At 41.5% G+C, this 11,079-nt stretch overlaps 1 protein-coding gene across 8 annotated transcripts in view; it reads left to right on the forward strand.

Moving 5' to 3' along the window:
• The window catches only part of ppp6r3 (protein phosphatase 6, regulatory subunit 3), a 33,962-nt gene extending 26,761 nt beyond the window's left edge, over positions 1-7,201 (forward strand). For all 8 annotated transcript variants that reach the window (XM_032524303.1, XM_032524304.1, XM_032524305.1 and 5 more), the window contains one exon: positions 6,251-7,201. In XM_032524303.1, the coding sequence (XP_032380194.1) occupies positions 6,251-6,302 (52 nt within the window). In that variant the 3' untranslated portion in view covers positions 6,303-7,201. The remainder of the gene's footprint in view (positions 1-6,250) is intronic.
• The last annotated feature ends 3,878 nt before the right edge of the window (positions 7,202-11,079 follow it).

Here is an 11,079-nt window from a genome sequence, read left to right on the forward strand (position 1 = left end):
GTGGAGAGCACTCTCTAAAGTGCAACACATTAATAACCACATACTAATATACATACAATACATTAGTGCAAGTCTACTGTAGGTTGAGTATGGTGACAGCTTGGGAAAAAAGATCCCTGAGTTCTATTTGTTCTGGCCCGTATGACCTGAAGACCTGCCTGAGGGCAACAGGTTAAAGAGACTGGAGCCGGGTGGGTGGTGTCCCTCAGATGTTTCTGGCCCTACGGAGACACGGAGTTGTAGATGGCAGTCAAAGAGGGCAGAGGGCAGCCAATATTTTTTGTGCAGTGTTTGTCACCCTCTGCAGTCGCTTCCTGTCGGCCTCCGTGCGCTGGAGTGCCACCAGTCACAGCATAGGTCAACAGGCTCTCGATGGTGGAGCGGTAGAAGGTCACCAGCAGCTGAGTTCTTAGTTTTCCTTCCTGAGGACCCTCAGGAAGTGTGCCGCTGCTGGCCTTCTTGACCAAAGCTGTGGTATTGGCCGACCAGGAAGTCTGCAGGATTGAATGCCGGAATTGAAGGACTCCACTCGCTCTACACATCCACCGTTGACGTACAGGGGGGCAGGGGCGGCTTTGTTCCGCCTGAAGTCCAGATGTTCCTTGGTCTTGTTGATGTTTAGTGCCAGGTTGTTTGATGCACACCACTCACTAGTTTCAGGACCTCATCTCTATAGCCGCCTCTTTTCCCCCTGTAATCAGCCCCACCACCGTTGTATCATCAGCGAACTTGATGATGATGTCTCTGGTGGCGGGACTGCAGTCGATGTGTATAGGGAGTAGAATATGGGCTCAGCACGCAGCCCTGTGGAGAGCCAGTGCTAAGAGTGCGGGAGAAGAGAGGTGAGGACCCAGTTTCACCTGCTGGGTCGGTTGACTAAAAAGTTCTTTATCCAGGAGCAAGTTTGTGGTGGCACCCCCAAGTTGGTTAGCTTGGGATCAGAATGTCCGGTATTATTGTGTTAAAAGCTGGCGAAGTCAACGAAGAGCATCCTAACGTAGCTCCCCTGTTTCTCCAGGTGACTCAGCGCTGAGTAGAGAGCAATGGCTATGGCTCTTCGGTGGATCTGTTAGTCCGATATGCAAACTGATGCGGATCCATGGTGGAAGGTAGACAGGCTTTGAGTGTTTCAAAACCAGTTTCTCTAAGCATTTGGTGATGACTGGGTGAGTGCTATGGGCGAAAACACTTGAGGCTGGTCGTGGGTGACTTTTTAGGGATCGGGATGATTATAGCAACTTCAAGCAGGGTGGAATGACAGCTTGTTCCAGAGATGATTGAAGATGTCTGTGAAGACCTGTGATAGCTCCAAGCACATGCCTTGAGCACCTTCCCAGGTACCCCATCTGGACCAGCAGCCTTTCTGGGGTTCACTGCACAGAGCGCCCGCCCACACATCCTGTACTCAAGAGTAAGTGTGGGGGGGAGGGGTGCTGGGGAGCTAGTGGGGTTGTGATGGTTGTTAAAGATGAGGCTGGATGCTGTGTTTGAGACTCAAAAGCGGGCAAAGAAGCTGTTCAGCTCCTCTGCCAGTCCCGCTCCAAATTCCCGTGTCACAGCACAGCCTCTGTAATTGGTGAGGGTCTGTATGCCCCGCCACACTTGCCTGGGGTTGTTGAGCTGTTCCTCTATCCTCCTCTTATATTCAACTTTAGCAGTCCTAATGCCTCTCCTCAGGTTGGCACGAGCGGCGCTGTACGATGTTCTGTCGCTGACCTGAAGGCTGAGTCACGGGCCCGAGGAGCATGCGGACCTGGGCGGTCATCCAGGGTTTCTGGTTTGGGACACCCGTACACTTTTCCACAGTGACATTCCCAATACAGTACTTGATGTAGGACAATACTGTATCTGTGATATTTCCAGGTCTTCGTGATAGAAGGCTTCCCCCTGTGTGTTATCGAAGCAGTCCTGTAACGTGTGGAGGGCGTCCTCGGGCCAGGTGGTATGGTCTTTTTTGTGGGCTTTGTTTGTCGCCTAAGGGGGGTATATGCCGGAGTGAGGAGCAGGGAGAGTGGTCTGACCGGCCCATGGGGGGGTACAACTCTGTACGCATGCTGATGTGTAGAATATACATGATCCAGAGTGTTTCCCCCTCTTGTAGGGCATTTTACATATTGGTGGAATTTGGTAATACAGTCTTGAGATTTGCCTTATTGAAGTGGTGCTGAGTCTGAATGTTGGGACAGTAGAAGTGCAGCTGTGGAACAAAGTGTTCGGGGAGAGTGTAGGGCTAACAGAAACCTTGAGCTCCAACTCTCACATGGTGTGTAGGCAGTCAACTTATTGGCCTCCTCTATGGCTGACATTTCCTCCAGAGGACCATTGGAATCCACAGTGGATCGACACTTCTCACTGCTTACAGGAGACACACGGAGAGCAAAGTTCACCAAGGAGCTAGCCTCGAATCATTAACATGACTTTCGTTTTGTACCTTGATGGTAGAATGTAAGTCTATTGTTTCACATTTTTGTCGTTACAACAGAAGCACGCTGCAGGAGTTGGTTTTTTATAGACATTCCTAATGTCATGTAAAATAATTGTGGTGGATGCATAGATTCATAGCAATAGGTTCAGAAAATGAAACCGATTTAGTTTTTAAATCACAGTATAGAAAAAAAATCAAACAATCAAAGATAATTAATTGTTAATGTAAAAAGGCTTTTTGTTTGCTTTTCTATTACCGTATGTGCCTTTTGACTACACTGCACCTTCCTTTACTTCCTGATTTGACCTTTATGGAATTAAAGAGTTTTCATTTTGTGATTGCTTTGATTAAAAGACACGTATGCTGTGGGAAACCTAAAAATAAATAAATCCCACAGAGCAAAAGATGAGCTCTGAATACTGTAGGTCTGCCCACACAAAACGTTTTAAGTTCACATTGCTTACATGCGTTTAAATTAAAGAGCAAAGAGAAACATAACAATGGAAAAAATGTAATTATTTCAAGTATTACATTATTTGGAGCATTGCAATGCACATTTACAGGAAAATCTAATTTCCCGGAACAATTTCCAATTAATTTAAAACTGTAAACTGTAGTTAATCTGGTGGCACATTTCAAGCTCCACACTATGGTACTGTGTAATGAAGGTAAACTACTAGCTGCTGATATGATGCATTCAATGAGTTGTTGCTCTAATTCTCACAATTATGAGGAGTGTAGACTATAATTGTATCTAACTGCTTTAGCCAATGAAAAATCCCACACGAACTAATGATATCATGTAACGGAACATTCGGGTGTGTGTGTGTTTTCTGACCCGGTTTTGGGAAGCTGACTGCGGCTGACTGTTGACGCCCGTTCTCTCTGTGTCCACACACTCCACTACAGAGTTTTCTCTGAAGATGCACTCTTCTCTTCATCACTGGAACACACAGGTACACACACACAAACACAAGACGAAAATGTACATCAATACCATATGAAGTGATTCATACCAACCGCCTTCCCCGCAGAAACACACAGAACACAGGGAGATGTAACAGTGATGCATGCTGAACGACTGACGGAGCACACAGTAAAACAAAGGATGAAGGTGTTGAATGGAACATTACATGGGAGAAGCATCAAAATGTACAGCAAATGGAGAAAGTCAACTGTTTTGATTGTTTTGCTACAATACTCGGTTTATTTTGTAGTTACAAAGCCGCAAATCATAGGCAATCCTACCACGTGTTTGGACACCGATTAGACCAAAAATACCAGCCGTCTCTTGCTTCGTCTCAGAGAACCACCAATAATCTTGATGAGGCCTCAATCAAAGCAGAACACCCACAACATCCAAATCTAATCTAATATTGAGGTGCTTCATGGTTGTCCAGCACTTGCTTGTTGTGTACTAACAAAAATATATAGATATTTAATACTTAATTTACTTATTAAATTTTATGACGAAGGATATTTAATTTGGCTGTTGGTCCTTTGACCATGAGAATTTTTTAGGTTTTCGTCACAAAGCTTGTGTGTTTTTCTCTGACATTAAATCAATTTAAAAAGGTACTTTATTGTCACATCCAGTAGCAAAATTCATGCTCGCTGCATTTAACCCATCCCCAAGGGAGCCGTGGGCAGCCATTTACAGCGCCCGGGGACCAACTCCAGATCTGAGTCAGCAATTGTAAAACCTGGTCCTTTTTTCACATATATCAGTATTGGCACTAAGCAACCATATGTACACAACTTACAGTAGATTGTTTTCTGCAAGTCCAAACACAGAGGCCTTGCTGTATATACATAGTAGCTGTTTACTGTTGCTATGAAGAACTGTAATGAGAGATTGTTATCATAAATGACAGGAAAGAAGGAAAATTTTCCTTTCATATGATGACTATGCAAAATTGATGTCAAAACATACTGTGCCAATACCATTAAAACCTTACTGTTGTGGCCTCAGTGTGTTCAGTCAAACCTGATGACCAGATTTATATTTTCAACTGAAACCTTGGGCAGGGTTAACCAAAGGCACAATCAACAAGTGCGGTAAATTAACATTGACTATTATCCAACTTCCGTTTACTCCTATTTATGCGAGGGAAGGGGAGGAATAAGCATTCGCTTACAGTGGCAAAGCCAATTTGCATTGCGTTGAATTCAACTTTGGTGAACTTCGACCGGTGAAATTGCAGCCTCCACCAACGGCAAAGCTGTGGGCCACTTGGCTGTATCTTGTTGAATGAGCTAAAGCGGAGGAGACGTGGATTGGAGCCGTGTCTAACCAGCCAGTAATTGGGCAGGGATGGTCATTTACCTGTGTTCATGTATGTGTGACCGTGCCTTAATGTGTAAATGCATGATTTAATCAGCTGTCTTGTACTGTTTAGGCACCTCCCATGTCCAACGTCGTTAACTGCACAGAATCTATAGCAGTTACACATGCAAATTGTGCATTTGAATCTTAATAACTCACATTTAATAAATGGCTCAGGGCCAATGCCAATAGGAGCAGCCATAAAGTAAAATAAACAATACTTATTAGCAGGTTTTAACTGATACAAATCAAACTGAGAAGAGGCTGAAGCCAAGCAGAAAACTACCTGCATTTTTGCTTATTGGTTTAAATTATTATTTTAGATTTTCTTTTTTTTTTACATAAACTAAAAAACTGCCCTGGACAACACCTTTGGTAGAAACACATGCAGAATGGAGATAATGAATAAACAAACAGGAGCTGAAACCAAAGAAGATCAAAATTGGGGAAAGAAAATTTGGTGGTTGACGGGACAACAGACTACATCACGGCTGCAGGCTGATCTCTGATTGGCTGTACATCCGATAAGATTTCAAAACTCTGTAAGACCACACCCACAACGCACAGCAAGAAGAGAGAGGGGAAGCTCAGGTTGTAATGGTTGCTCAATTCATCAGACAGTTGTATTTACTCATACGACAGACAATATAGCAGAATCAACAGAGGACAGAAGGACAGACAACCAACTGTAAAACCTGTGGATTAAGAACAAGTGTTTCACCATGGAAGAAATGTTAAAACGAGAACATGAAAACTGGAAGTTGGCTGTAAAACATATTTAGTCTAGTAATTTGTGAAGAATGGGGGCTATAGTCAGCTTGAATTTTGTTCGTTACTATGGATTTTAACAGTGAAAAGTCTTCAGGGTGAAAAAAGTATTGAAATGTTCATACTCCTGAAAGAGAACCTGCAAAAGAACCCTCTTTTCCACTGCCCATCTTATATGTCTAGGTGTGTTCACTGTTTTGAGGAGATTTCATTGTACTGGTACAATGACAATAAAGGCTTTCAATTCAATTCAATTCAATTCATGGGTGCCAGGGCCTTTATCTGTCCTGCCCCACATCTTTAGACCTCGCTCCCACCACTGAACTGGACTCTCTTCATCAATTCAACTCTCAACTCAAAACAAATCTGTTTAGATGGGCATACCCGACATAGCTTTCACCTTATCTACTTTGATGTTACTGACATAGTTTTTTTAGCAAGTGGAAGTTTTTGGATTTTAAAATTGATAGTTGTTTTGCTTGTGTTATTGTTTTTATTAATATATGTTAAGTGTCTTTGGGTGTCTTGAAAAACGCCAACAAATAAAATGTATTATTATTTAGTAGCTGTGTAAGATACTACTCACGTTGAGCTGCCAGTCAAGCACATGTTAAAGTTTCTGTAGTTTTACAGCTACTATTATATTGCCCAAAACTAGAAGTTTTTTTTGTTGTTTTTTTTACTTCCGTCTTCAAATGAATCCATATCCCTCTCTTTGCATTCCCTCCCAGACTGGACCACAGTGCCGTGTCCTCAGAGCCAGCTGTAAACGGGCCGGCGTGAGGGTTTCCTATGCCAGCCAATGTCCAGCCTGTTCTGCCATGCAGGGCCCTCCTCCTGGCCAGCCAGTGGAGGCCACTGCTCAGAGCTGTACCAATCACACGCCCCCACCAGGACCAGCAATACTCCCATTGGCTCATCACTGACAGAAAGACAGACAGGTGTACAGACACAAAATGAACTGAAAAGCAAAATGAGAGACATACTCAAATGGATACAGAATCATTTTTTTTTTTGCATTTGTTTATATACTATTGTTCTTATGAGGTGATGTGCGACTGATATCTTGCCACTCAAAATTAAATAGTAATGTTGCTATAGTTAAAGAAATGATTGTATGAATAAAATATTTTATAAAAAGAAAAATGTATACAGAAACATAAGATGAATTACCACAGAAACAGGAATAGCTGATTGGTGTCTCAACCAACCACTAAGCTGTTGTCACTGGCTGGATCTGTCATCCTGCATACTTAATACAACAGTTGCTATATCTAAAATTCTCGCCCACCATTGGTCTGTCTGATCTACGAATTGAAACACATCACATTTAAAAGAAAACACACTTAGTTTTATTCGGCTGCGGGATTCATTTGTAAATGTTTTTTCTCTTGTATTCTAATGAATTGAGTAAGATTTGACACGCTTTTTTAGTATCTTTTTTTTTTTTTTAATTTATTATGGAAGTAAGATAATGCTTATGTTTTTTTTTTTCCTGAAAGAGCCATACCAACACACCTTGTCCTCTTCTAGCAGGCTGCATTCACTCTAACTGGTTTCCTACCTCGCAGCTAGAAGCCCAACAGGAGAGAGAGTTTGTTGTCAGTACAGCCTAAACTGGGAGCTGTAAATAAATTCTGAGCTTGTGTTTTTAGAACTAACTAAACTTCTTTAGAACCACACTCCTCGTCTTTGGCCCAAACATTATTTTTTTTATATCTGAAGTTCCTTTGAGACCAGTGGTTCTCAATTTGGGAGTCTCCCTTTAGATCACAATCACACTTTGCAAAGTCTATTGCAGGTTGAAGATGCATGTATGCAGTGTGCAGCAGTATTGTTTGGTAGCTACGGCATTTTAGAGAACTTAGTAGGAAAGTGAAAGTTGGCTGGAGGACAAACTACACACAGGAACGTGAGATTCAATGGTAACAATTTTGCAAATGAGTTACCCTCTGAAAGATAAGCCAGTGCTCATTATGGAGCTACACGCAATTCAGTCACTTTATGACAAGAATTACTACCTGAAAACAACTAAGTTACAGTTTTGGTATGGGCTGCTGATCAAGTTCCAGCCACAGGTGTTTATTCTTAGACTGTGTTCAGGCTGACAAAAGCACCTTTCTTTTCACGGTGGTGTTAGCAAATGTGGGGTGTCGACAGGAGGCTCGGACCAAGAAATGGCTCAGTGTTGGCTGTAACGCATCGACATCTGACAATGCACCTGTTGGCCAATCAAAATATGCACATTCCGGTTAGATTACTTTATAAGGTGGAGGGCTTAAGTCACTTGTTTACCTGCTAATTGTTAAAGGATAGAATAATTGATTGCCACTGTTTAGAGTTGTAAAAGCCTTCCTGAGAATATGCTGTGCAGTGTTTAGCTGTTGCTACCTTCTTCCTGCATCGCATTTTGTCTCGTCTCACCCCACCAGACTGAGGGTTTAATCCAGGAAGTCCAGTTTGAGTCTGAAGCTTTTTAAGGGCTTTCGTCAGTCTGAACGCATCCTTGTTCCAGGTTGTTGTTTTTTTTAAATTACCACCTCTATTTACAAGTCCGTCTTCATGAGGCGATGACTCGGAAATTCAACCTTGAAATTCTCGAAGAAACTTAAAACCTGTCATGGTTGTGTTGGAACATATTGTAGTGCTCTCTCTCTCTCTCTCTCTCTCTCTCTCTCTCTCTCACACTCATATATATATATATATATATATGACCGCTAACTATCCGTCCACATTAGGTTTACTTTACCGATGCGTCTACCTGCAGCTGGGCTTTACATGGTGCATACGTTTTAAGAAAACACACTCCTCCGCAGCCTTACTTTCCATGGAACCACTTCCTTTCCCCTCACCAAATGTCTTTATATTTTTTATTTCTTTTCATCTTGTCAATAAATGCTTCAGTGGTTGGGGATTTGGTTCTCAAAGAAAATGTAACTCAAAGTTTTCTGTTACAGCATTGGAAGGGAAACTAAGCTATTTACAGATGATGGTACAACCCACTTTTTTGTCAGATTAATTAAATTTCATCTTAATTTCTAAAGCTAAGTGGTCTTTGCAGATGGTTTTCTTGAGTTTGTTACTGTAACTAAGGTTGTATTAGGCCAGTTACACAATCCCACTAGAGGTTTCTTCAGTACTCATTACAGGACTTTGAACGCTAATTTCCAGACAGAGGAAATCACAAATCTCTTAAAATTACCCATATTTCTGGGCTGTCAGTCTTTATTGTGAAACACTGTTTTAGATGGTTATGATGAGTGAGACTGTCACATTCTTCCTTCAGCTTTCCTACATTAAAAACCAACATAGGTGTAGAAACTTAAGAAGGAGTTATGGATTTTGATGGTGGCCACCTTTTGAAGAGCACTGATGTCTGCAGTGCTGAAAACTTCTACAGTCAAGCAAAACCTGGTAAAGGTCAGTCATTTCTTACATTCCCCCCCCCCCCCCCCCCATTTTCAACGATGGTAGTGGAAGGTGTAAATGGGAAATTTCAAATTTGGAGTATATTCATTGTTAATATTAAATCACATTGCAAATACTAAATTGCTATTTTTTTGCCCCCTAATTAGAAAAACATTAGCATTTTACTGTTAATCTTAATTACTGCTTAGAGTACCTTTTCCTATGGCCAGGGGTACTAAAGTAAATGAGAAGATGGTGTTAATGGAATATTGTCTAGGCTTTTAAGGACAATTTGCTGTGTACGTGGGAAGTTTGATTGTGACAAAGAGCTTCTTTTTTTTTTTTTACGACAAACCGGAAATTAAAGGAGATGTTATTCTCCTTTCTTAGCTTAACGTGCATTTTTGGATTCTTTTGGAGTATGTTCACATGCTTTAATGTTCAAAAAACACAGGTTGCCGGTATTAGAGTCAGGCACTGCAGTGGCTTTCCACCGGCTTCAAGACCCAAGGCATGATCTGCGCTAACGACACACGGCGGACTGCTCTGTTATAACTAGAAATTCTACTTTTCAGGAAGGAGATGTCCGGTTACCAAGGCTTATCATAGCTTTGTATTTAAGGCACCTGTGCCGTCATGGCTGCCTCTGGTGTTCTCTGCCTGTCACTTACATAGGCCTCTGTGACCATTGAGGTAGGTGAGTAGATTGAAACCCTGGGTTATGCTTTTAAGACTTGCACATTTTGATGCAGTTTTCCTGTCTGACAGGAATCCAAAGTTCCCCTGCCTGTGGTGCTGTGGTATATGTCTTGGTCTACTGATTGCACAACTGATTGGTTATTGCACATTACTGATAAACCTGTTTTCTGACTTGTAGGTTGTCAGCTGCTGTTTTCTTTAGTTTAGTATCCTGTCAAAGTGCCACCAGGCAGTTTTTTTTTTTAATGTTTTTTATTTATATAATATCTTGGCTTTGTTGGTTCATTTTCAGTGGAGCTAGTAGCCAATTTGCGGTGGAGGCTAGGCATGCTAGTGTGGGTCCCTGCTCAGTTTGTAGTGATAATGGCAGTGGGACATGATTTGCAGTGACTATTGATTGCAGTGGTAGCTAAGTTAATGCACCCTGGAACACACCCTGAGTTAGACTGCCTATCCACAGCTGGCCTCCGCCCACTTCCCCTTTTCCTTTAGTAATTTTAGGTAACTGGGAGTTTACTTGTATTAAAGAATTTACTTTTTTTTTTTTTTAATTGTCAATGTTTTAATAACATGTTTGTCCTAGTTAAATTTGATTATCCTAATTTGATTAATCTCCATTTCTAACCACCCTCTTTTCAGGCACTTCCAGTCTAACATTTAATTTTCAATAAAGTTTTTATTTTTGGAACCACGTCTGTCTTGCTTCACTTGGCGAGCCCGGGTAGCCTTTGTAAAACTGGGTATTTAAGGTGGAAAGTAAAGCATATCTTGGGGTGAAAGTCCCCAGGTGGTGTTGGATAGTGAGAATCTGGTGGTGGTTACTCATGTGACGCCACCGCAACTTTCCAAATTAAAAAATGAATTCACCTATTCAATTTCTTTTTAAGTTATCATTATTAAAGTAGGCTACCTGTTTGAAATATATCCTCCTAAATGAATACAGAATACCTTAATAAAGCTCATATCTAAGCTTAGCTTTGTGTTGAGCACAATATCCCCATCAGTAGCATCAGTGTTCCAAAACCATGCTTCCCTCCTTTTGGAAAGCCTGCTAGTCTAGTGTACGGGACTTTGTGATGGTCGGCTCTAGTCAAGTATTGACTGAGTTTCTCATTATTTCTAGATACTAACTCATTGTTAACTGTCATTTTGAGGTTTCTCATGAAATACCTAAATATTCTAAAGAGAGACCCTGCAGAAAAATATCATTTTGAGATACTAAGTGATTTCTTTAAATTGCATAGTATTGTGACTTACAGGGTATTTGGCAGAAATGGGCTTCCATAGCTCTTTTCAACAAACCTTTAATATTCCACATCTTTTATACATTATTGATACTAGTGCAGCAGATTGCTTGGCCTGTGGTATTTCTGTGGCTCAACACGGCTTCCTTGGGTCCTGACCTATGCACCTGCTGTGAAATGGTTACACACACACACACACACACACACAC

This window comes from Etheostoma spectabile, chromosome 8, assembly GCF_008692095.1.
Source record: "Etheostoma spectabile isolate EspeVRDwgs_2016 chromosome 8, UIUC_Espe_1.0, whole genome shotgun sequence".
Classification (NCBI taxonomy): domain Eukaryota; kingdom Metazoa; phylum Chordata; class Actinopteri; order Perciformes; family Percidae; genus Etheostoma; species Etheostoma spectabile.